This window comes from Peromyscus maniculatus, chromosome 9 (genome assembly GCF_049852395.1).
Source record: "Peromyscus maniculatus bairdii isolate BWxNUB_F1_BW_parent chromosome 9, HU_Pman_BW_mat_3.1, whole genome shotgun sequence".
In the NCBI taxonomy this organism is placed as follows: domain Eukaryota; kingdom Metazoa; phylum Chordata; class Mammalia; order Rodentia; family Cricetidae; genus Peromyscus; species Peromyscus maniculatus.
This window is the reverse complement of record NC_134860.1, coordinates 67767480-67793566: the sequence shown is the minus strand read 5'-3', so window position 1 is coordinate 67793566 and position 26087 is coordinate 67767480. Positions and strand designations below refer to the sequence as shown.

At 50.2% G+C, this 26087-nt stretch overlaps 2 protein-coding genes across 5 annotated transcripts in view; one reads left to right on the top strand and one right to left on the bottom strand.

Moving 5' to 3' along the window:
- Nucleotides 1-1289: 1289 nt before the first annotated feature.
- Nucleotides 1290-22178, top strand: Rhobtb2 (Rho related BTB domain containing 2). 2 transcript variants are annotated; one of them, XM_006986372.4, is made up of 10 exons: nucleotides 1290-1859; nucleotides 5869-6070; nucleotides 6909-7012; nucleotides 8284-8469; nucleotides 9392-10410; nucleotides 10695-10813; nucleotides 12768-12918; nucleotides 18450-18538; nucleotides 19210-19315; nucleotides 19440-22178. In XM_006986372.4, the coding sequence occupies exons 2-10, from the start codon at nucleotides 5879-5881 to the stop codon at nucleotides 19655-19657; spliced, it is 2184 nt and encodes a 727-aa protein (XP_006986434.1). In that variant the 5' UTR covers nucleotides 1290-1859; nucleotides 5869-5878; the 3' UTR covers nucleotides 19658-22178. The 2 variants fall into 2 exon arrangements, with proteins under 2 accessions (XP_006986434.1, XP_042141020.2); XM_042285086.2 differs by lacking the exon at nucleotides 1290-1859 and adding an exon at nucleotides 2733-3932.
- LOC102908997 (tumor necrosis factor receptor superfamily member 10B) overlaps nucleotides 22113-26087 on the bottom strand; it is a 33986-nt gene continuing 30011 nt past the window's right edge. For all 3 annotated transcript variants that reach the window (XM_076545278.1, XM_006986382.4, XM_042285085.2), the window contains exon 8: nucleotides 22113-25116. In XM_076545278.1, the coding sequence (XP_076401393.1) occupies nucleotides 24761-25116 (356 nt within the window). In that variant the 3' untranslated portion in view covers nucleotides 22113-24760. The remainder of the gene's footprint in view (nucleotides 25117-26087) is intronic.

Sequence of the window (26087 nt, the reverse complement as noted above, 5' to 3'; positions counted from 1 at the left end):
TAGATGTTGGAAGTAGGGGAGCATCTGCCAACAGTAAAGTATCTACCTACAATCCAAAGGTTAAGTGAGCCTGAATGTACACTTACCAGAAGCATCCTGATAGGAAACTTTCAATCACATGCACTCATAGACAAGAGGCATGTTTCAGACAATACAAATTGAATATTTATTTGTTTATGGCAGGGTCTCCCTGTGTAGCCCACGTTGACCTCAAACTTTCCATCCTCCTGCCTCACCCCCCTGTATGCTGGGATTACAGATGCGTATCACTGAACCTGGCAAAAATTCAGTTTTTATTTGACTTTGGGAAGGAGCAGTAAATCTCTCTTTCGTATCATATTTTGCATAAACTAATATTAAAATGGATCTATATTCTCAAAGAACAAGTTTTGGAAGTGTGATAGAGGAAGTTGAGATGTGAGGCTGGCCAGTCTGGGCTTTAAAAACTGTCCAGAGATAATTGACAATATTTGTAATTTCTAACAGTCCACACCATCCTAACAAAACCAGCCTTGAACAAGGAAGCTTCCTTCTGATGAACATTAGAATCAAGCATTTTTTATTTTAGTGTTTGGAGATAAGGTTTTGCTTGGTAGCCCAGGCTAGTCTTGCACTCACGACAATCATCCAGTTTAACCCTCCCAAGCATTACAGCCACCACATCTGGCTTGAATTACAGTAGATTACAGAAGAGCATCTAAGAGCAGACTTCAATAGGGTTTCTCTGGATAATATTTCCGTGGCATTCTTTGCAAAGTTAAGAAGATACTTGTGAACTCTCTGTGACAACAGGTTGGGATGGGAACCTCTGAAGGTGATACAGGTATCGATACAAAAAGCTCAATAAAAGCTCCGAAAGTCAGAGTTGCAGGGGTGATACAGAAAGGAAGGCCCTTGAGTACTCGGAAAAACTTCCAAGGAGAGAGAAACGCAGTTGTGTGCCACTGGTGGAGGCTTGGCTGAATTCAGGGAGAAACAGGAAAATCTTCCCGTGGCCCTCTAACTCGCATTCCCAAGGCGCACCAGGCGGAGTTTCTTCCTAGCCTCCTGGGGAAAACCGTCGTGAGAATCCAGCAAGTTTTAGAGGCTGGCCAGGTCAGTTTCTGGCCACCATTCGTGGCTCCCAGGGGAGAAGGGAGGGGGCGCAAAGAGCAGCAGAGGAGCGGCGGGGCGTGCCCTGGCTTGGGGGCGTGGCCAAGGCGTGGCCTCCGGGTGTCCAATCCCCATTCGCTCCCCTCTCCACCAACCGCGCGCCGTTGTGGGCGGTCCCTGTCACAGCAACCGTTTCTGGGTGCGATATTTTTCCTTTTTTTTTTCCCTTTCTCTTTCCCCCCCCTCCCACCCCCCCTCAACTTTGCTTTTTTTGTGAATGAAAAAAGGAGGTCGTGAGCGGTCCCCGGGACTGCGGCGCTCGGCGTCTTAAGACTGCGCGCGTGCGGCGGCCTCGCCCGGCGCCTCGCTCTCCAGCGCGCCGCCTGCAACCTCCGCAGCGCAGCCGGGCGGCGGCGCGGCCCAGCGGCCGGAGGTCCGAGCGGCGGCGCGCAGTCCGGCTCCACGAGCCTCCATGACATTGGGCGCCCGGGGCGCGCGGAGATGCTGATCCGGAAGAGGCAGTGGCTGCAGTGCAGCGCGCGAGGCTGCTCACGCGCCGCGGTCCGGCCTGGGCTCCTGTGCCAGAGTTTCTGATCGCACCCGAACCGGGACCCCAGGAGGCTGGATCTCCAGCACAGAGCAGCGGCGTCGGCGGCGCCCCAACTTGCACGCGCGGAGTGACCCCCAGACATCTCACTAAAATGAGCGTGCTTAGCAGGAAGAGATGTGTTCCCTACACTAGAAATTACCCCGTCACATGTAGTGGTGTAAGTACATGACTGATTTCTATGATGGCCGGGTTGCAAGCAGCCTCTGCAAACGCGCCGCCTCGCCTTGGCTCAGCATTCAGCGCCCTCCCCCACCTGCCTGCGCCCCTCCTGCTTTCACCCCGGGCTCCACTCTTCCCTTGGGCTCTTGCTGAGGCTGCTCGGTTCAGAAGGGAGAGAAACTAACCTTTCTTGGGTGTTTTTAGGGAAAAGTATGTGTCTTGCATTGGCGTGGCGTGCCCCTCCCCCTTCCCTATTTATTTCATTTAAAAAAAAATTGTATGTGCAGAGCAGCAGCCTGTCAGGGGGAAAATTAGAGGTTCAGAGTGGTGGAGGTGTACCTTTTTTCTTTCTTTTATTATATTATTATTTTTTAAGCCACTACGATTGGGGTGTTCGCTGACGGTTGTAGCGGTGTTTCTTTGAAGTCAACTCCACTGTGGTCTGTCCAGCAGAGTTTTGGCAAACTATTGGTGGGGAATGTTGAGCTTTGTTTGTTAATGTTCGGGTATCCTCGGATTGAAAAGGTTTATCCTGTATTTAGGCTCCTGTTTTTGTTAACGTGATCATTCAAGATCCCTTTGGGCCTTGCTTTACGTTTTCTGCGTGGGGAGGATCCACCCCTCCACCTTCGCCCATATTACAATGTCAGCTTCCCCAGTGGGAGCTCCTTTAATTCTGAATCCAGCCTTTATTTGCTCCTCTCTTCCCGATTCTCCCTTTCTATCCATCTTCCTTGATTTTTTACTTTCATTTTCTCGATTTTCCTGCCTTTCACGTTTTTTTTTTTTTTTTGTAAGATGCAGGATGTGGGATATTGGTTGCTAGGAGACAAGCCAGGCTCCCAGGGAGATTGTCGTTTCCTTGACAACCAGACTAGGGCAGCCACAGATGAACAAGCCTCCTATCAGCTGTGGGAGGGAAAGGGGGGCTTTTGAGCTCTGCAAAGAGTGTGTGTAGGGGTGCGGGGGTGGGAATGGGAGCCCTTGAGGTTTGTGGGTAATCTGAGCGCACCTTCGGATCTGTCCTGGACAGAGTACAAAGAACTGGGGAAGCAGTTGTGCAGAAGGCTGTTTGTGAAGAGGGGAGTGTTGATTTGGGGACAAGAGTTGGGGAAGGAAATACCAGTGGCTTGGGACTGTCAGGGAGTGGAGTGGAGTGAAGGAGGTTGTGATTCCCAGGGCAGGGTGGAGGGCGATCAGGAGCCTGTGAAGGAATGGGCTGAGACAATTGTGAACAAAAGTCTTGAGTCACTGAAGGGTGCCAGAGGGGAAGGGGCCGTGGGGAAGTTCACTGAGTGGTTTGTATCGTCATGTATCAGCAGCAGTGCAGAGAGGACTCATATTCTAGAGCAGAAATTATATTAATATCGGCATGCTGTCTCCAGGACAGGATCTTCATTTAAGATAGGCCTGATTAGACAAAAAGTTCTCCTGGCTTAATTGGGCCAGCCTGTATCTTAAAGAGAGATATAATTACACATATGGATATGCAATCTAGCATTATATAATACTATATTACATAAGAAGACAAATGCCTCCTTTCACCCAGGCTCTCTTGGCATGAATTTACCAAAACTCAAAAAATTTCTTCCAACACCCTCGTACCCATTTTCTGGAGGTAGAGACTGATGTCCACAAAAAGTGAAGAGGTTTGCCTCTTTCTAGATAGGACAATGAAGCTTGCTGTTTCAACGGGGATGATGATGACAAAAAGCAGGGGGGGGGGGAGAGCCAGTTGGTGGCTGTGTAAGAGAAGCGTGAGGGGCAGCCAGACAGGGGCTGGGCTGGGCTGGAGTGTTCAGGTTGGACAGGCTGCTTCCTAAACTCATGGCCAGTGTTTACTACTTCTCCTACTTGTTGGCTTGCTGTCCCCTACTGAACTCTGGAAGCAAAATCACAAGGTCTGTGTGAGTGTTATGTCACAAAGCAGCTAACTCGGACATGCCCCTGGATCCAAGAATTCCAGGCTCTCCTCTGTGCCTCCTTCTCCCGTTTGCTTCCAGACCTACATGCTAGTGAGTCAAAAGCGCAGGAGGAAGTTCTGTTGCCCTCTGGGTTTCTGTCTTCATAGGTGAGACCCTGCTTTTCTTTTCTTTTTTTGTTACCCACCCCATAAAGCAGAAACCACACCTCCTTGACTCTTCCTGGTGCCCACACATCCCTCAGCTATCTAACTTGAGACTAGGAACTGTCAAGGAGGATTTTATGCCCTCAGTTCAGAAGAGGAGAGGAAGCAGAAAGCTGATGGCTATGACAGTTGCCTGGTGGACAGGACCAGGAGGGAGCAGATAGTTGCCATAGAGACTGGGTCAAAGCCTGTGGTGACCCCTTGTAGTGGAAGGGTCCAGATCCCGTAAAATTCCGAGGAGGATGATCCAGTCTCATTGAAAAGTCCTTGCTGCACTTTTTGCTTAGGTTGCTGAGCTGCATCCCCTTGTGCAAATCCCAGTTGCCATGTTACTTGAGTATTTCAGTTCTGCATTCCTGCATGTTAGCATCTAGTTACAGCCTGCCAGGGACAGAGCTCCTCTGCTGTTGCTGCTGCTGCTGCTGCTGCTGCTGCTGCTGCTGCTGGTGCTGGTGGTGGTGGCTTGGCCCTGGTCTTGATGGCTCAGCAGTAAAGTGCCTGGGCAGCCTCCAGGACTCCTCTGCGCCCAGCCTTCCTGGACCTGGGAAGGCTTAATCCAGGTGGCTCCAGCCCCCCGAGATGTCTCGCTGTACACAGGGAATGAGCAGGGGCAAACTGATAGCCCTAAGCGCACCTACCCTTCCCCTACCCCCTTCCCATCCTGTTTAACCCTTCTAGAAGGGTAGACACCAATGGAGAGGCTGTCCCCAAAGTCTCCTCAAACTGAGGGCCTCAGCTTTTTAACCACGGATACAACTCGCTAACTACAGAAGTGACTTCTGTCTGTTCTTCTGATCAGTTACTCTCTGGGATGGACATACTACTTCTCTGCCTATCACCAAAGGAAACTGAGGCAGAAATGTAGGCTACGCTTGACCCGCAACTTCCTCCAGCACCCAGTTTCCCACGTAGACAGTTTGTGTAGCTTCTCCTCAGAGAGCCAGAGGAGTAAGGGTCTTCCGATCTAAGCCTCTTCCTCTGTAGGAGGTTCGAAGGAGGCAGACCTTACTCTTGGGAGCTGGATGTGGGATGCTGCAGAAAGCCCAGATCGGGGATGGGAAGGCCCAAGGACCATACAGTGTATCGTTCTCCGTCCATAGAGCAACTGCCTCCATCCCTATCTCAAAGTAGGTCTTCAGCTGAGAAGACAGACACGTGGGCAACTGGACAGAACCAGAGTAAGGAGGGGAGGCTTGTGGCTTCAGCAGGTACATAGAAGGCCCCTCCTCGAGGAGGCTGCCGGAAAAAACCTCTCCTAGCCCATAAAAGGATAGGGTAGGAGGATGGAGGTGAGCAGGCTGGGTCTTGGAAATTTACCATCTGAGAGGGCCAGGGGAACATAGGGAGAGCTGGGTGAGCTGCTGCCCAGCCCTGACATGTCCATTAAATTTTAAAGTGACTCTGCATTGGAGCATGCTGGGAAGGGGTGGGGACCTGGCCCCATGTCTGCTTCTCTCAGCTGTTTGTTCTGCTGCTGCTACTGCCCCAGGGAAGAGCAGGAGAGAAGAGGATGAGGGAGCTACCCAGGCAGATTCCCTCTCTCTGGGGGAGTGGGGCTTGGGCCAGGCGCAAGGCAGATTCTGTCTTGGGATCTCTCACAGACTGCCTTCATCCAGAAGCCCAGCCGCAGGATGGTGGGGACCAGAGGGAGATAAGCGATCCATCTGGTGGCATTGTACTCCTCAGCCTGAATGAACTCCCGTCTCCGGGGGCCCCTGCAAAGCTACTTCCCTGACTGTTGCTCACTCCTCTCTCTCCACATCAGCACTGATGTTTGACAAGGCCACAGACCCAGTGGAGGAGGGCTGCTGACACTCATCTTGGTCCTCAGGGGTGTAGCACGCCTAACTGGTCTGATACCTCCTCTCCTGCCCCTCAGGTCCCAATTAATGGATTCTGACATGGATTATGAAAGGCCAAACGTAGAGACCATCAAGTGCGTGGTGGTGGGCGACAACGCCGTGGGCAAGACCAGGCTCATCTGTGCCCGGGCCTGCAATGCCACCCTCACCCAGTACCAGCTTCTTGCCACCCATGTGCCCACAGTGTGGGCCATTGACCAGTATCGAGTATGCCAGGAGGTAAGAGTCCAAGGCCTCTTGGTTGTGTGTGTGTGTGGGGGGGGGGGATCCATGCTATGTATTTTGAACTGTAACTTGGTGTCTCTGGAGCTCATGAGAGCCCCCTAGGGGTGGGGCAGAGGTGGATGAAGTAGAAGGAGCTCCTGGAGAGAGATCTGAAGGAAGCCCACCCCCAGGGAGGTATCTTTGACCATTTGTGTTTTCAGTGGTGTCCTGGTTAGGGTTTCTACTGCTGTGATGAACCACCAGGACCACAAGCAAGTTGGGGAGGAAAGGTTCGATTTAGCTTACACTTCCACATTGCAGTCCATCAGTGAAGGAAGTCAGGACACGAGCTCAAGCCAGGGTAGAAACCTGGAGGCAGGAGCTGATGGAGAGGCCGTGGAGGGTGCTGCTTACTGGCTTGTTATTCAGGGCCTACTCAGCCTGCTTTCTTCTAGAACCCAGGATCACCTGCCCAGGGATGGCACCACCCACAATGGGCTGAGCCCTTCCGCTGGATCTTATGGAGGGATTTTCTCAATTGAGGCTCCTTCCTTTCAGACAGCTAGTTTGTGTCAAGTTGACATAAAACTAGCCAGCACAAATGGGTAAGCCAATGGCTAGGAATCTAGCTTTGGCTGGGTACCATGTCTTGTGCAATTAAGCCTGAAGTAATAACATTTTCTCCTCCTGCAATAAGCGTGCTCTCTTGAGGTCTCTCCCGCTTCTGCTCAGCATGGAGACTACCCTTGTTATCGAGTCTCTGGAGAGTCCATGTGGACAGCCCTGTTCTCCCCATCAGAGCTGAGCGGGCATCTGCCCCCGAGAACCATTGTCCTGTCTCCTCCATGCCCAGGTGCTAGAACGCTCCCGAGATGTGGTAGATGATGTCAGCGTCTCCCTGCGCCTCTGGGACACCTTTGGAGACCACCACAAAGACCGGCGATTTGCTTATGGAAGGTAGGGAAGGCCTTAGGTGCTTGCAGGGAGCCACGCAGGAGAGTTTTCACTCTGTCCTGAGGACCCGAGTAACTCTATACAGTAGACACTGTGAGAATAGAGTGGAGGAGATATGGCGGTGGGTATTCCCTGGGGCTGAAGGTATCCTGGGCTCCCAGGCCTGGTTTGAGTCCCAGCTCCACAACCTACTGGCTCTGAGCAGTTCTGGGATGACTTTTCTCACTGTGAGATGGTGATCATTTCTTTCTTCTTTTTTCTTTTTCTTTCAATGGTGGACATTGAACCTAGAGCCTCACGCATCATAGGCAAATGCTCTAGCCCTTTAAAGCAAAACAAATAAGAACTTCGTTTTGAGACAAGGTCTTCCTTGGTTGTCCAAATTGTCCTTGAACTAACTGTTGCCCAGGAAGCCTTGAACTGGAAGTTTTCTGCCTCAGCCTCCCAAATATTCAGCCCATATCACCAGGCCTGGCAAATATAGTAATTTTTGTGTGATGTATAGATATGTATATTGACATATACATGTTCATGTTTGTGCAAATTGGCGGGGAGGGAGCCTTGCACCTGTGTGTGTGACTGTGGAGGCTGGAGGACATCAGGATGTCTTCAATTGTTCTCCACCTTCTTTATTTTGAGACCCCCCCCCACTACCCCCACCCCCGACAGGGTTTCTCTATGTAGCAGCCTTGGCTGTCCTGGAACTTGCTTTGTAGACCAGGCTGGCCTTGAACACAGAGAGATGCACCTGCTTCTGCCTTCCAAGTGCTGGGATTAAAGGCACAGGCCACCACACCCAGCAAGACGGGGTTTTTTTTTACTGGATCCAGAGCATACAGTTGTGGCTGATCTTGCTGGCTAGAGAGTCCTAGGGATGCCTCACCCCCTCACCTCCCATCTCCATGCTGGAGATTCAAATGCTTACAGCCATGCTTGACTTTCTATGTGAATGTATGAGTCCTGGGGATCTGGACTTAAGTCCTTACATAGGAATCATTTTACCCACTTACCCATGTCCCCGGCCCCAAAATGAAAATTTTTAACACACAAGACAGCTATGAGGCCAAATGAATCTGTGTGCTTTAAAATGCCTACATAAATTATAGTCCCGATTATTTTATATTGTGTGGAAGATGGTGGAAGTAGGTTCCTAAGACGGGGGTAGGCTGTAGTGGAGGGACCAGGAGCAGGCTGACATGTTGTCCTCTTTTCAGGGGCAGGTAAGTCCCCGCCGACTTCCTCTGCCTGTAACTTTTCTCTCCCTCCCCCCCCAGATCTGATGTGGTGGTTCTGTGTTTCTCCATTGCCAACCCCAATTCCCTCCACCATGTCAAGACCATGTGGTACCCAGAAATCAAGCATTTCTGCCCCCGAGCTCCTGTCATTCTGGTGGGCTGCCAGCTGGACCTGCGCTACGCTGACCTGGAAGCCGTTAACAGGGCCAGGAGACCCTTGGCTAGGTAGGGGTGCTGGCGCTCAGGGAGAGGGAAGGGGGATGGGGGCAGAGCGTCGCTGTGACTCCCTGTTCAGCCCTAAAGGAGTCCCCACTAACCCGTACATCTCTCCTTCCATTTGGAGCAAATTCACATCAGAGTCATTAACAAGCATGCTTAATCATTCATTCATTCATTTATTTACTCACTCATTCATCCTCCTATTTCATTGTATACCACTGTGGGAACAGTCCTGTGCAATATTCTGTGAAGAATGACATGGAGGAGAAGATGTGTGTGAGAATATTTGTATGAAAGGGTCTTATAATTTTGTGATGCCAACATAGTTGACTCCTTATGTCATGGCTTCTGCATCTGTGGGTTCAGCCAACGTGAATGGGAATGTCCAGACTCCCCTCACCCCCGTCATTATTCCCTAAATAAAGCATGATAACAACTATAACAGTGGTTCTCAACCTTCCTAACTCTGCGACCCCTTAATTCAGTTCCTCATGTTATGGTGACCCCTCCAACCATAAAATTATTTTTGTTGCTACTTCATAACTGTAATTTTGCTACTGTTATGAATCATAATGTCAATATCTGTGTTTTCTGATGGTCTCAGGCGATTCCTGTGGAAGGGTCCCAATGGGTTGCGACCCACAGGTTGAGAAACACTGAGCTACAACATAGCCCTTACATTGCATAAATAATCTAGAAGAGATTCAAAGAATGGCAGGGATATGCAAAGGCTGTGTAACTACAATGACGTTTTATGTGAGGGACTTGAGTTTCCACAGATTTGAAATCTGAGGAGGATCTTGGAATTGATCCCCTTCAGATACCAAGGGACATCTGTGAGTAGATTAAAGGGCAGATGCCTGAGAAAGAATGGCCAGGCTCCCTCCACCACCAACACAAGTTTGTTTTCCCTTCTCCCACACCCCAGGCCCATCAAGCCCAATGAGATCCTGCCCCCAGAGAAGGGTCGGGAAGTGGCCAAGGAGCTGGGGATCCCTTACTACGAGACCAGTGTGGTGGCCCAGTTTGGTATCAAGGACGTCTTTGACAATGCCATCCGGGCTGCCCTCATCTCCCGCCGCCACCTGCAGTTCTGGAAATCTCATCTGCGCAATGTGCAGCGGCCCCTACTGCAAGCACCCTTCCTGCCCCCCAAGCCACCGCCCCCCATCATCGTGGTGCCCGACCCCCCCTCCAGCAGTGAGGAGTGCCCCGCCCACCTCCTGGAAGACCCGCTCTGTGCTGATGTCATCCTGGTGCTGCAGGAGCGCGTGCGCATCTTTGCCCACAAGATCTACCTCTCCACCTCCTCCTCCAAATTCTATGACTTGTTCCTCATGGACCTGAGTGAGGAGGAGTTGGGGGGCCCCTCAGGGCCAGGGGGCCCCCGCCCAGAGGACCACCGGAGCCACCCTGAGCAACACCACCATCATCACCATCACCACCATGGGCGGGACTTCCTACTCCGGGCAGCCAGCTTTGATGTGTGTGAGAGCGTGGATGAGGCCGGGGGCTCCGGTCCTGCCGGCCTCCGGGCTTCAACCAGTGATGGGATCTTAAGGGGTAATGGAACAGGGTACCTGCCAGGCAGGGGGCGTGTGCTTTCTTCTTGGAGCCGAGCTTTTGTGAGTATCCAGGAAGAGATGGCAGAGGATCCTCTGACCTTCAAATCCCGGCTGATGGTAGTGGTGAAGATGGATAACTCCATTCAGCCAGGGCCCTTCCGGGCTGTTCTCAAGTACCTGTACACAGGGGAGCTGGGTGAAAATGAGCGGGACCTCATGCATATCGCCCACATTGCTGAGTTGTTAGAGGTCTTTGATCTACGTATGATGGTGGCCAACATTCTCAACAACGAGGCCTTCATGAATCAGGAGATCACCAAGGCCTTCCATGTCCGCCGGACCAACCGGGTTAAGGAGTGCTTGGCAAAGGGCACCTTCTCAGGTATGGGACATGTTTAGAAGACAAGGGGTTTCTCTCTAGGAAACTTTCTGAGGGGCCTGGGTTATCATCCCCATAGTATTGGGAGTTGGCTTCAGCTCCCAATGCCCTGGAAATGGGGTTGTCCTCTCGCTCAGGCCAATAGCTTGGCTGTCTACATCCTGTTACTCATATCACGTGGCTCCAGAAGTCAGGTGGGTGGTCAGGACCCAGTGACTGCCCTTGGGGCTGATTCTCCAGCATATCTGCTGTGTCTTTACAATGATGCCTCTTCTCCTCCTGGACAGATGTGACCTTCATCTTGGATGATGGGACCATCAGCGCCCATAAACCCCTACTGATTTCCAGCTGTGACTGGATGGCTGCCATGTTTGGGGGGCCATTTGTGGAGAGTTCTACCAGGGAGGTGAGGCTGGAGATGGGAAGGGAGAGGACGGGAGAGATATTTACATCTTTGAATTTGAGACAGCATCAGTTAATGGTACTTTCCTCAGCACTGGTCATGTTCTAAGCACAGTGATGGACTCAAAACAAGTTTATGAGATGCTGCGAATAGCCAAGAATTCTTCACTATCTCAGGGGAGGGAATTACAGGATCTTAGTAGTTTGGAAAGCTCTTCTGTATACATCTCATTTAATTTATCCAGACATACCTAGCAAGCCGAACCTGTTATATGCAGGAAAGGGATGTCCTGAGAAGTTATGCAACTTGCACAAAGGTATGCAACTAGGAAAAAAGAGGGTAGGTCTAGAACTCAGGATTGACAATTCCTTGGCTCCTTAATTACATTCTGTTGCTCCCCTGAGACACACAGAACCACTAGAAAAGCCTGTGTTCCAAGGTGAAGGCAGCAGTGTCTGCCAAGAAGGTTTTTGTTTTTGTTGAGCTATGGGGAGACCTGTTAGAGAGAATGTCATTTGAGATAATGCCATTGAAAAGGGGTTTGCTGTAGACCCCAAGGAGGGGAAATGCACCCTGTGGGGCCACACAGGGAGGATCAAGAGTCAGCCAGGAGGTGGAGGTGGAGGGATCCTGGTTGTCTGATACCCAGCTCTGGGGTGACTGTGGCAGGAGATGGTAGACTGAGGTGTGAGTGTGGTAGAGGGAGCCCATTTGCAGGCAGCTCCTTTGCTAGCTCTAGGAGCTGGCTGGCGAGGCTGGAAAGGACCAGCCAGGCTCGAGGTATCAGAGCACCAAATACAGAATCTAAAAGCACATAACGAATACAGACCCCTTTCCGTGCCCATCCTCAGCTGACCCATCTTCCTCCTCCTCATTTGCCACCCTCTCGGGTACCAACTCAGGCTAGAGTTGGAAGGGGCTTGGTGACGAGCCCTTAGGAATGTTCTCCTGAATCTGATTCCTCTTTTCCATCCTCCCAGACAAGCAGAGCAGCCCAGACACAGCTCTTGGTGTTTTCCATCATCTCTGCCCCCTGGACCAGCTGCCCGTCACTCTACCTTCTAGCTCATGTTTTCTACTTTGTACAGATGTATAAAATTCAAAGTATCCCCATGCGGTTTTCCCAGCTGGTCCCTAATTTCTTTGGAGAGCAGGGACATGGTCTTTGACATCTGCCAGGTACCCCTGTTGCCCCCTACCCCAGTTCTCAGCTCTTAGACCATGCTCACCAGAGCCTTGGCTGAAAAACTGAACCAAGAGCAATCCGCGATCACGCTGCTGGGTGAATTAGAATATGAGCTCCCTAAGGTTTCTGGAGAGGAAGTGCGGAGGGAGAGACGAGCAGAATGGTGAAGAGCTGAACTGGTCTCTCAAGTGGGAGTAGGAGTTGGATAGACAGGATACGGGGCCAGGATTCTTTGAAGCCTCAGGGGCCTGTGTGCCCCGGGCACTTCTCAGCACCGCAGACACATTTTAAAGTGCCACCCGGTTCCCAGCAAGTCCAGAGAGACTCGCATCTGATGAGAAAGCAGTTTTTGTTTCCCCGCCGTTCTGAGGAGGTCCCAGAGGCCCAAAGCAGCAGCGCTGAGCAGACAGCTGGTTCCCTTTGCTCATTCTGTAGCCCACTTCAGCTATTCCTTCAGGCACCAGGGGCTCAGGGGAGCAGCTGACCCAAATGGCCCCCTTCAAGCACACTCCCTGCCAGAGTGGTGTCAGGAAGATGCCAAGAATCTAGGTCCCTTTGGAAGACATGAAAGCCCCACTCATTGATGCTGTCAGGTCGCCGAGGCTCGGTGCCAAGGTCTTGGGGGTTCCCTAAGCGGATTCAGGAACAACCCAGGAGGTTAGTTGGCTGGGGGGAGACCGGCCCACCAAGTTAGGTCTTCATCTGCCAGGACCAAGTTGCTCTGGGCCACCCTAGACCTCAGGCCACCTGCCTGCTTCTTCCCACCCCCAGGTGGTGTTTCCCTACACAAGCAAGAGCTGCATGAGGGCTGTGCTGGAGTACCTCTACACGGGCATGTTCACCTCCAGCCCGGACCTGGATGATATGAAGCTCATCGTCCTAGCCAACCGCCTCTGCCTGCCGCACTTGGTGGCCCTCACAGGTAACTTAACTAACTGCAGTGTACAGGGACCTCCCTGGGGCAAGGTCATGGAGACCCCAGGGAGTGATTATGTATCTTTTGTTACCTCTCTCCTCCCGGGGACAGACTGGGATGCCAAGGGGAGAAATGCTCTTAGAATTCAGTCTGCTGGGGGCTGGCGAGATGGCTCAGTGGTTAAGAGCACTGGTGGCTCTTTCAGGAGGACCCGGGTTCGATTCCCAGCTCCCACATGGCAGCTCACAAGTGTCTATAACTCCTGTTCCAGGGGATCCAACTCCCTCACACAGACATAGATGGAGGCAAAACACAAATGGTCATTAAAAAAAAAAAAAATCAGTCTGCCGATGTGTGTAGATTTTTCCTGAGGACATAGATGTGCAGTGTGTGTTGGTCTTGGTGGGGTCACCTTAGAGGTCTCTTGACATCACAAAATGGTCTTTATAGGCGACGACACTTTGACCTTCACTCGGGCAAGGTCAAGAAGTCAAAAGGACTAGAACGTATTTCTGCTTCTGCTGTATGTTTCTTCTGGTCAGCTTCCTGCTCTTTTCTTCTTCCTCTCCTTCTTCTTTGACTTCACCTTGTCTTCCTTCTTCCAGAAACGTAAAGCAAACATTGACTAACCCCTCATCATTCCTTGTGAGGATTGTGTAAGCTGGGCCTGGTACTGTGGGCTGTAATCAGAGCTAACAGGAAGCAGAGGCAGAAGGAGCCTAAGTTCAAGTTTCACCCGAGCTACAGAAGAAGTTTAATTACTCTGGGCAGTTTAGCAAACCTTGTCTCAAAGAAAGTGGGGAGTGATGGAGATGTAGCTCCGTGGTGGCACCTGCCTTCTTGTGAAAGGCCCTGGGTTTAGTAGTTCCTATTATCACACACACACACACACACACACACACACACACACACACACACACACATGGGGTAGGGGGTGGCAGAGAGGGAGAGAGGAGAGATTATGAGAGCCATAGCTCAGCTTTTAAGACGAGCCAATCCCAGAAGCCCTCAAGGCAAAGGAAGATGTGAGCAATTGAGAGATGCAGCAGGAGGCAGCCAGGGCCCTCCGTGTGAAGGGGATCCAAAGATGGAGACCCAGGCAGGCCAGGCAGACAGCTTCTGTGGACGTTGGGGCTGGAAGATGGAGACCCAGGCAGGCCAGGCAGACAGCTTCTGTGGACGTTGGGGCTGGTGTTTGTGTGCTGTGGACTTGGATACTGGTGTTAGTGTTGAGGTCAAGACAGGCCAGGAGAGGACAGAGAGGGAGGGGAGCCTTAGAACTTAGACAGGCAAGGGCCAGTGTCAAAGCTGGAACCCTGGGCAGTTAAAGATCGGGGGCAGACACCGGGGAGACAGCAGGTCTGTGATGAGACAGGAATCAGAGGGGACATGTCAGTCACAGGAAGAAGGCAGAAATGATTGATCAGGACAGAATATTAAGAGCCAGGCCTGTAGGGGGAGTCCAGTGGTCCAAACTAGGGGTAAGAGGGACTTTTAGGGAGGGAGTAAGAGCTGCATCTCTGAATTATAGTTATAGCAACCTTTGTTGCCCATGGAAAATGGTGAGATCTTTCCAGAGGCCATAACATTTCAAATTCTGACATGGAGCAATTCTATTTTCAAAAGACTATCTCTAAAGAAATTACCTCGGGGGGAAAAACTAAACCCGTAAAGGTATTTTTCTATGATTCTTTTCATTAGGGCAGAAATTGGAAGCAAGTTGGAGAAGCACCCTTGGTTAGGCCCACATAGGTAATTTTCACATGGCTGCCGTTTAAAATGTCAGACTGCCCTGCCTTGTGGAAGGCCTTGCAGAAAGTAACATCTAATTACTTTACCCAGAAATGATCTGTGAACGTCAGAAAACGGGCACTTAAAACATGACTATGCACCTTGTTAAGGATCTGTGGGAGATGCTGAGTTTCAGACAGTTGGTGAATGTAAAGCCATTTACATGTTCTGAAGGTATCCCTTCATACTTAAACTTGTTTGTTGTTAAATACAACACAAATAAATGAATGTATGCTCCATTTAATGAATTATATAGCAAAATCCTTTTCTAATCTTGATGGATGTCAGGAGTTTTGAGCCTCCCTGGCCACACCAGAAGTTCCCACCTCTCACCCCCATTACCATCCCCCTCTTCTCCCTCGAGGAAACCACACGGCCCACTACTCTGAGAGAAATTTTTACAGACTCCCTTCCTTACAATCTAGAGTTTTATCATCCAAGGATGCTTCCTTTAAATGTTACAGCTTGGTTTCTTTTTGTTTTGATTTGATTTTTTGAGACAGGGTTTCTCTGTGTAACAGCTCTGACTGTCCTGGAATTTGCTTCGTACACCAGGCTGACCTTGAACTCACAAAGATCTGCCTGCCTCTGCCTCCTGAAAGCTGGGATTAAAGGGGTGCATCACCATGCCTGGCTTGGTTTCATTTTTTGTGTCATCCTTTTGAATTTCATTGAATCAGTGAGTACCTGTTCATTAAAAAAAAAAAAAAAAAATCTTCCTAAAGTTATTTGTTGAAAAACAAACTGTCATAGCTTGCTGTCTGCTGCTGTGATTAAAAAGGAAACAAACAAACAAACAAACAAATGACCAAAAACAACTTGGGGGATGAAAGTCTTTATTTAGCTTACAAGTTACAGTCCATCATCCAGGGAAGCCAGGGCAGGAGCTGAAGCAGAGGCCGTGGAGGAATCCTGTTTATTGGCTTGCTTTTCGTGGCTCACTCAGCTTGATTTCGTATATAACCAGGACCACCTTACAAGGGTTGGTTATGCCCATAGTGGACTAGGCCCTCCCTCGTCAATCAGCAGTGGAGAAAACGCCTCTACCAACATGCCCACAGGCCAATCTCATGGAGGCAAATCCTGGATTGAGGTTCCCTTATTGTGGAATATTATTTTAACTATGCAAAGGTGTGTTACATTTGTTTATGCTGCATTTGTTTAATTATGTAAAGATGTGTTGCTGTTTGCCTTGCCTGCCTAGGGCACCTGATTGGTCTAATAAAAAGCTGAAGGGCCAATAGCTGGGCGGTAGAGGGATAGGCGAGGCTGGTGGGCAGAGAGAATAAATAGGAGGAATCTAAGCTCAGGAGAAGAGGGAGAAGAGAAGGGAGAAAGATGGGGGGATGCCAGGAGGCAGGCAGCTGCTAGCCAGCTAGACATGGAGTAGGACATACAGAAAGAAAGGTAAAAAGCCCTGAGACAAAATGTAGATGAAGAGAAACAGGTTAATTAAGTTATAAGAGCTGGTGAGGCAAGCATAAGCTAAGGCTGGGCATTCATAACTAATATTAAGACTCCGTGTCATGATTTGGGGACTGGTTGGCGCCCTAGAAGACAGCCTGCTACATCCCTCTTCCCAGGTTGGCTCTAGTGTGTGTCAAGCTGACAAGAAGCAGCCAGTCCACTCCAACTCTGGCCTTTTAAAAATACATTTTTTTATTTGTTTGTTTGTTTATTTATTTATCCATTGTGTGTATGTATGGTGCTCTGAGGACAGCTTTCGGGAGTTGGTTCTTTCCTTCCTCCTGTGTGCTTTGGGGGATCAAACTCAAGTGAGCAGGTTTGGCAGCAAGTGCCTTGACCTCTTGAACCATCTCACAAGCCCAGTTCTGGTCTTTGGGTCTTGTAGTTTCCTGTGGTCTAGATTTTTACTGATGGCATTCCTTTTTTTTTTTTTTTTTTTATTTTGAGAAGGGTCTGTAGGCTAGACTTGCTTCATACTCTGATCCTCCTGCCTCCACCTCATCAATGCTGAGATTATAGTTGTGCGCTCCCACACCTTGTTTCTGTGGTGCTGGGATGGAACCCGGGACTTCATGCATGGTAGACCAGTCCTCTACCAACTGAGCTATCACCCCAGTCCCACAATTCCATGTTCATGGTGTAGCTAATGTAATTCTCTCCCCAGCCTATTTCTTGTAAACTGGCTATTCAATTTAGGATCTAGATCCTGGTGCACTTAAAAAAAAACAAAAAACAACTGCCTAATAGGTTATTTCTCTTCATCAAGAAATGAAGTTTGCCTGGTTTTCTTTGTGTGTGTGTGTGTGTGTGTGTGTGTGTGGTTTTAGCAGCTATTGAGTATCACTGCCTAGATCTATCAACTAATTGGCTGCTGCAAAAAGACACTATCCCAACTCAGCCATTCTTTCTTCTCCCAAGTGAGGCACACCCACACTTTGGCTACCCAGTAATCGAGTTTATGTAAGAAAGACAGTAATACTTTGTCCTTTCCTTTGATGTATAAGTTTTTGAGATCTAGCTCTTTCCTCCCACCCTTCAGGGTGACCAATTTGTGTGTGTGTGTGTGTGTGTGTGTGTGTGTGGTTTTTCAAGACAGGGTTTCTCTGTAACTTCGGTGCCTGTCCTGGATCTCACTCTGTAGACCAGGCTGGCCTCAAACTCACAGAGATCCACCTGGCTCTGCTTCCCAAGTGCTGGGATTAAAGGCATGCACCATCGACACCCGGCTGTGTCTGTGTATTTTAAAGTATTATCATGAACAAATTTGATTGGTTTCATTTAAATGTATTTATTCTTTTATTTGTTGTTTTTAAGACAGGGTGTTATAAAGCCCAGACTGGCCTTGAACTTGCTATGTAGCTTAAGCTGGCTTTGAACTCCTGGCCTCTTGCCTCATCCTCCAGTGCTAGGATTGTAGACGTGTACTGACACATTCATTCTTATTGAAGTTCAAATACTGTACCTTTAACCAGTGGCCGTCTCTTCGTGTCTGCTCAGGAGCCCTTGCTGGAATGAAGAGATGTCCTAGCTCCTCCACCCTGTCTGTACCTTTATGTCTCAGACCTGGGATCAGCCATTTCTCCAAAACACCCTGGTTTCTCTGTGGTGATGACCTGGGCCCCCGTACATGCTGGAAGTCCTGGTTTCTTATATTTGACAATGGAAATGCTCACTGGTCTTGTGATACTTCCTGCTTCCGGGTCTTTCCTGTGGGAGGAGCTGGATAAAAGTACTCATCTTTTAAGGGCAAAATACCTCATGGGTTTATTCTGATACTTTGAATTAAATTCAGGACCAAGGGAGTTTACTTCCCCCGTATAAATGTTTTAATGTAAACTGGAAGAGGCATGCACCATTTGTTAATAAAGTTTAAAACGCTGTAAATAACTAGGTTTAACCCACAGTTCTAGATCAGAGTTCTTAGGCTGTTTTCATTTTCAGCAAACAGGAGGCTTCAGGCCCTCGTCATCAGTGGCTAATACTGTGACGCTCTGTCATAACAGATTATATAGTGGGACACGTGTTGTTTGAAAGAGACCGCCTAGTAAGCTTGGCATCCTTTTCATTTCCTATCCCTCCCCCACCGAGGTCATACCCTCCTGCCTGTTTCTCTCCAATAGGCACAAACTTAGTCTCCCTTGGACTTTCTGGCCCGTTGGGAAGTCCTGATCAGTTTGAACCCCTCCCTGCAACAATGCCCCGATGTGGCGGTACATAAGCAGTGCGGGTCCCTTGCCATGTTTCTTCAGCTCATGGTTGGCTGTATGTGTGTGTCACAGAGCAGTACACAGTGACCGGGCTGATGGAGGCAACCCAGATGATGGTGGACATCGATGGGGACGTCCTTGTGTTCCTGGAATTGGCACAGGTATCACGGGCAGGGGAAGAGCTTGACAAGGCCCATAGGCAGAGGGTAGGGTTCTGGGAGGTGATGGTTGGGATAGTGGACAGCCTTGGCTGGCCAGCTGGGTAGAGTTTATATCATCTTATATACCAGGAAGCAACTAGAGAACTTTTGCAAAGACAGAGGGGCTGACACCACAGGACATCAGAGGGGACCCCAGAATAGGGCTGGGGTCATCTAGGGGGTACTGAGGATGCCTCCTCCATAGTTAACTGCCTGCCGCCTTATTGCCAAACAAAGGAGTTATAGTGCCGGGGATTTGGTCTTTGAGTGTGGCTGGTGCCAGGTTTTCTAAACTTGATTGCCCATTTCTTAGGGCAGACTCTCTTGTCTGCAGATGGGAGGAGGGGGGAACTGGGCGGGGTAAGAGCTGAGAAGGACAGATGCCAGAGGAAGGGCATGTGGAGCATGGATATCAGTAGCACGGATGCCGGAGGCATTTGTGGGGTTGGTAATAGGGCCCAGGAGCCCATATCAAGCATTGTCTTCCTCAGTTCTGGGTTATGTTCACCCTTATGAGGGTGGGCCCTTTATGACTGCAGAGCATGTGCGGGCACTGCCCAGTGCAGGCTGCTCCATAGGCCTCTATGTGGAGTCCCTGCTCCAACCGGGATGCGTTTCTGTACCATTCACAGTTCCACTGTGCCTATCAGTTGGCCGACTGGTGTCTCCACCACATCTGCACCAACTACAACAACGTGTGCCGCAAGTTCCCACGAGACATGAAGGCCATGTCCCCAGGTGAGTCTCTGAGCCAGGCCCAGCAGCTCCGGTAGCAGGAGCTAACCTGGACCATGGGCAGGACTGGGCTCAGTGCTGACCTGGGGCTACCTCCTAACTCAGCGCCCTTTGCGTTGTGCTCCAGAAAACCAGGAGTACTTCGAGAAGCACCGGTGGCCACCAGTCTGGTACCTGAAAGAAGAGGACCACTATCAGCGCGCGCGGAAAGAACGCGAGAAAGAGGACTATTTGCACCTGCGGAGGCAGCCCAAGCGGCGGTGGCTGTTCTGGAACAGTCCCTCATCACCGTCCTCCTCAGCAGCGGGCTCGGCGTCCCCGTCCTCCTCCTCGGCTGTGGTCTGAGATGCTGCCACCCTCTTCTGATCCTGCTGCTGTTGTCCTCATTAGCCCTTATCCCTTCTGCTCTTCTTTATCATCCTCTCCACCCGACAGGGGACGAGGGAACTCACCTAACCAGGGCCCTAAGGGCAGAGCTGTTCTCACCAGCCAATATGGCTCAGGCCAAGAGGAGCCAGGGCCCTGCAGATCAGAACAGGGTCCACCTACAATTCCAGGCAGGGCAGGGAAGCATCTGCTCCGAGGTGGGGAGCAGGAAAAGAACTCAGAGCTCTTGATAATTCTCTCTCTGGACTTGACAATAGAGTCATCGGAAGAAAGCTTCCCTGTACATGGGCTTGTCTGTTTTGGTCTCTGCTTTGGCCGGGGAGGCAGCTCCCTCCCCAGGAGCTGGTCATGTTTTTTCCACCAGCACACTTGAGGGTTGCAAGTATTCTGTGAGCATTGTCCTGTGGGCTTACTCAGATCCCGCTTGAGAGGTCAGGGTGGAAGTCTGCAGAGCCCATATCAAGGCTTCTGCACCCTGCCATGTGGCTGCTGGGGCGGGGCGGGGGGCGGGGGGCAGGGAATGGAGTACACTGCATCCTGCTAGCGCCTTTTCAGGGCTGCAGGCAATGCAGCCAGACCTACTGGTGGGCGGCAGCCTTGATGAGCGTTCAGGTTTGTAGGCAATGAGCCTTCTACTTCGGCCCTCCCGTACTCCTCACATGTGGACATGAATGGAGGAGGAGGAGGAGGAGGAGGAGGAGGAGGAGGAGGAGGAGGAGGAAGGGTGGGTTCTGTGCTCAGCAAGCCCATGCTCCTCTAGGCTTCTTCCCCTGTCTCTGGGTGGCACTGCTTTTTTATGGGGTGAGGCAAAAAGTAGCCCAACAAATGAAAACCAAACTCAAAAGAAAATCACCACCAAGACCACTCTATCCTTTGGGCACTGCGCCCCCACCCCCAAGAAAGAATGAAGTTCCAAAAAGAGAGCCTGGAGGGAAGACATTTACAAAGCCGAAGTGGGCCTCTATAATGTGGATATGAAGGGTCGGTAGTACCAGCCACTCCAATGCCTTTCAGGAGAGGGCTGGTCCCCTCCATATCTGAGGATGCTGTTGCCCGAGGCATGATGGTTATAGGTTGCAGGGTCGCAGGGGAGGTTTTGGCTTCCAGGCTTCAGTAGCTTTGGACTTTTTTCCATCTTGATAAAGGCTAGCCTCCTCTTCCAAGGGCGACTTCACAGGATGTACACTGAGCATGTGCTTTCGGGGATGGGGTGGGTGGGGTGGGAGGCTTTTGGCAGGGGTTAAATGCCAGGAAAGGACACACTGGAGAACAGGCCACACAGCTCACCCTGGTTCTGGTTGAGGATCAAGGGGAGAGCTGGGCAGGAAGGAAATGTTAGTCCAGAGAGGAATCTGGGTGACTGGAGAAAGAACACAATAGCTTGAAGCCCCCATGGAACAAACACTGGGCCTCAGTTGACCCTTTCCATTTCCTAATTGTGATCCATACTTCACCACCTTTTAGCATGTTTTAGACTTATGAGGTAAAGTCCCACGAGGCAGTAGGAAGTACTTACTGACTGATCCCCGGGACCTAGATAGGTTGCTTAGGTCTGGGATTAAAGCAAACCCAGAAGCAAAGGCAGCCCTCCAATTGTGTGGTACCGGGACCTAGAGTTCTGATCTTGCTTTGTCAGGAGAAACAGGCGGGTCTCCCAGAGTGCTGAACTTGGGAGCCTGGACCCACCAAGACTGCAGCTGCCTCTTGGTCAAGTCCTCCAGACTTGCTGGCTGGGGAAGCGTGTTGTGTGCTGCCCTCTGCTGGCTAGTGTGCTCTCCTGCAGCTGAGCTCTAAAAGGCTTCAAGCGTGAAGATGAGGAGTCCGTAAGCCTGGAAAAGGCAGAGCCTCTCACACCTTCCTTTGAGGGCAGAGTTAGGGGTACATCTCTTGGGAGCTGCAGGTAATAAGTAGAGTCCAGTCCTAATGAGCAAGGGGAATTGGGTCTCTCAGTCGAGCAGCCTGGGCATTCACTAGTGATGAGGATGAACAGGGACAGGCCAGTGGGAGAAAGTGAAGATTTGTGGAGTTGGTGGAAGTCCAAGGAAGACCATGCCCCAGCCAGGCCAGTTCACCCCTCAGGGACCCACCTCCCTACCCCCCACAGCTGTCAGAGCCAGTGTGCACCAGGTGGAGCCCTACAGCCTAGTAGAAGCACCCAGGGGGACTGAGTGAGCCAGGAAAGGGGAGGTGCAAATTGCAGTCCCAGTCCATGGGTGTTCTGGATTCCAGGGAGACAGAAGCAGGAGACACTCCAGTGGGGGGCAAGCCTCTGGCATAAAAGCCCCCCTGTCAGGGGGCGGGCAGTGACAGAAGAACAAGCTCCCCTGGACTGGACTATGTCACTCAGTATTGTCTTAGAAGATGGGGGCAAAAACAAATGAACAACGACAACAACAACAAAAAACCCCACACCTTTTTATATAAGGTTTCATATTTAATTTGGTCATGAATTCATAATACATGAGTATTTTGTACCTAATGGCATGCCTTGTTTTATTTATTTTATGTTACCAACATGTTTCCAAGGGAGTCAAAGAAAGGGCATCAAATGTGGTGGTGAAACATATACCTACTTTGAGGCTGGTCCGGAGCCCAGCAAACCCTGATGGACAATTCCAACATCTGCATGTAGGCACAGTGCTGATACCCAGAATAACAGCCTCTCCAGGCACTGTCCTGCTGTGTGACTAGAATGTGTTGGAGGAGGTTTGGCCAGAAGCTGGGCCGACAGACTGGGGACTTAAGGAGATGGCTCAGCGGTTTAGAGCACTTGCTCTTGCAGAAGACCTGGGCTTGGTTCCCAGCACCCACATAGTGGATCACAACTATCTGTAACTCTAGTTCAAGGTGATCAGAGGTCGCTGTCTGACCTACAAGAGCACCAGGCACGTATGCCATGCGCAGATATGCAGGCAAAACACTCATACATCTACAAAAAAAATTCAATTATTTACCTTTACTTTTTTAATTAAGAAAAATTTTCATTTATTTTACACACCAATCAAAGATTCCCCTTTCTGTCCTCCTGCCCCCCCCCAGCCTCCCCTCCCAACCCACCTCCCAGCGGTGGCATACCCATTTAATCCCAGAACTTGGAAGGCAGATGCGGGCAGATCTCTGAATTGGAGGCCATCCTTATCTGCATAGTGAGTTCAAGATTAGCTAAGGCTACATACATATTTAGAATCTGTCTCAAAGACAAATTAGTTTTTAAAAACAGAATAGGAATCGACACAGGACAAAAATCTAAATGTGCCAGCTCTCCAGAAATCCCTATCACAATATTTTAATTATAATTATTTATGGCTATGGTGATGCACACAAGTAATTCCAGTTTGAAGGAGGCTGAGGCGGGAGGATTGTGGGTGAGGGCAGTCTGGGATTCATAGCCAAGACCCAGACTCAAAACCCAAACCCAAAGAACTGACATTTCAGTGTTCAGTACTGTACAGTGCTCAGGTGCTTACAGAGAACATGGTCCTCAAGTATGGGTTTCTATGCCCCAATGTGGCTCAGGGCTTGATTCACTAGAACTGAGAATTCATGAGTTACTAGTATTTCACATTCATATATACCATCCCTGAGAGCATGCAGGTATCAGGAGCAAGTCTCTGTCCCCTCCTCCCTTGACCCTAGGAAGGACTCAAAGTCACTTACATTAAATGCTCATACCACATCACACACACACAGGCCAGAAGACAACTTGTAGTTCTCCTCTCCCATGATATGGTTTCTGGGGATAGAGCTTGGGTCATCATGCTTGGTGGCAAGCACCTTTATCTGCTGAGCCATCTCCCTGGCCCAGCCCCTCACCATCTAAATCAAGATTACCCATCACCAATGACAGGTCATGGACCAGCCATGTCCATCACAGTGGATACAGTTCCCAAGTCTTGACTCATCTGGCAACACCTACTTGTAAACATGTAAGTATTTACAGACACCTATAAAGTCATTAACTTATATATTAATAAACTGGGGTTGTAGCCCAGTGGCAAAGAAAGTGCTAAGCATGAACTGGGACCTGCATCCAGTACCCAGAACCATAAGACAAAGACAAACAGAAATATAAAGTGGTATAGCTTAAAAGACCCAGTTATCCACACCTAGACAGGGCAGGTATATGTAAAGGAGGACTGGGAACCCAGATTAAGGAGAATCGAGGCCATGGAATGAAACAGAAGTTGTTTCTTCGGGGTCTCAGAGGCACTTGGAGCCAGGAAGCCACTGATTCCCCCAGCAGGTGGTAGGAAAGGGGGTGGGGGATGGGCCGCCACAGGTAGTGCTTTTTACGTTCTCTGTGTGAGAAATCTGTTCACCTGGGAGTTAGATTCCAGACCGACCCTCAACCTGTGATCCAGGGGAGCTGTGCAGCTGTGTGGTTGAGCAGCGGTCTGGTTGGTTTGGAGTCTAACAACAAAGAGAAGTGTCCTTGGCTGGAAACTGGTGACCTTTTAGCTGTTCTCAAGGACAGCTAAAATTTCTATACTCGGGCTGTTTTGTGCTTCCCTCTGTTACAGGGAGGTGGGGGTGGGCAGAGGGCAGTTTGTCTGTGGACAAGGGGTTTTGGTAGACATGTGAAATGAACATGTTAGACCCTGGGACAGGAGTACCCTCTTTGTTTACATAGTCAGCTCTCAACACGTTTACACAGCATATGATAATTTACCAATAGAATGCATGTTACAGGTTTTCATGTAGCCCAACTGACCTTAAACTCTTGATCTTCCTGGCTCCACCTCTGGAGGGCCAGAAAGATAGGCTGGTTCTACCATACCCTGCCAATTGTGCCCTGTCCAGGCACAGAAGGCAAACCAAGATGCTGGAGATGCATTTGAGTGTTCGAATGCTGGCCTAGAGTTCATAAGGCTCTGGGTCCAGCTTCCAGTATGACAACAATACAGTAATATGACAATAAATACAAAAAGATACAATAAAATTAATTCTAAAGACACTGAAGGTCTTTAGACCCATTGCCGCTCCCTGTTCTTTTAAGACAGGCCCTCTCTACACAATCCTAGCTGTACTGAGTTCACCATATACACCAGGCTGGTCTTGAACTCATAGAGATTCTCCCAGCTCTGTCTCCTCAGTGCTGGCGTGTGTCACCATGTCTGGCTCTGCTGTAGCCTGTTGATAAACGAACTTTCCAGATTTCACGGCATGGTCTTCAATTTCGTGCCGGGCACACCTCTCTCCCACGGCCTCCAAGGCATCCAGCAGATGGTTGATGGAGGCATCCCGGCCCGTTTGGTTGAGCCACTTCAGCAGCATTTGGTACAAGACTTCTCGTAGGGTCGGTGTTTCAGCTCTGACCACTTCAATCTCATTGTCTGTGAGGCCCATCTGCCGCATGAGGCTGTTCCAGGAGTTATAGGGCACAACGTTCGGACAGTAACTGAAGATTTGCTTCAGGGCTGGGGGTCAGGAAACAGGGGGGGCAGGTCAGCTGCAAGCCCTTCACAGAGCGTGGAGATCCTAAATCAGATCCAGAAGCCAAGGGGAGGACCTAATGCCCTCCCTTGCCATTCCATGGATGCTGCTGTAGCCTCACCACACCCAAAGCCCACCAGGAACCTGGGTGCTGGAGAGATGGCTCAGCTGTTAAGAGTACTGACTACTCCACCAGAGGACTCGGGTTCGATTCCCGACACCCACATGGCGGCTCACAGCCATCTGGTGCTGTAGTCCCAGGAACTCTGACACATTTTCAGGCCTCTGCAAGGCACTAGGCATGCAAGGGCTGCACAGACATACATGCAGGCAAAACACCCAGATATACAAGGTACATTTTTTAAAGAAGGTTTTTTTTTTTTTTTTTAAATATACCTTAAAAAAAAAAAAAAGAATCCTGTTCTCCAAGAGGGCTGCTGGCCCAGTGGGAGAAGGAGCAGAGATTGTGTGTGTGTGTGTGTGTGTGTGTGTAGAAGGGTGTTAGCACATGGCATGAACCACAGAGGGGCACAGGGGGGGGGGTGCATAGTATCTCAGGGAAAGGAGGCTGTTGTAGGCTGTATTCGTGGTGAATGGGGTACAGGGCAAGCCTATCTTGTCCACGGAGGACCTGTCCATGCCAGCTGACCGCTCTCACATGCTGCACCACGGCCACTAGATGGTGTATAAGGAATGGCTGAAAATCTGAACCTGTCGCTAGGTCACGGAAACTCACCTATGCGGTTAGGATGACGTAAATGAGGTGTGTACGAAATGTGTCATCATGCAGCTCGAGAAACAGAAGGAGCAGGGATAGCGGTCCCATGAGCCCCAGGAGTCACCAGGACACGTTCTAACAGCCTTATTTAACAGCCAGTGAGAGGAGGGTTAGAGGTGTAGCTTAACTGGTAGAATATTTACCCAGTATACTCAAAATCCTGGGCTGAGTCCCAAG

What these genes read in the sequence shown, in the direction of transcription:
- Rhobtb2 (XM_042285086.2), top strand. Translation starts at nt 3,871, where the DNA reads ATGCTAGTGAGTCAAAAGCGCAGGAGGAAGTTCTGTTGCCCTCTGGGT. An exon ending in AGTATCGAGTATGCCAGGAG is followed by an intron (nt 6,071 to 6,908) that starts GTAAGAGTCCAA and finishes CTCCATGCCCAG; the next exon opens with GTGCTAGAACGCTCCCGAGA. An exon ending in CGGCGATTTGCTTATGGAAG is followed by an intron (nt 7,013 to 8,283) that starts GTAGGGAAGGCC and finishes CTCCCCCCCCAG; the next exon opens with ATCTGATGTGGTGGTTCTGT.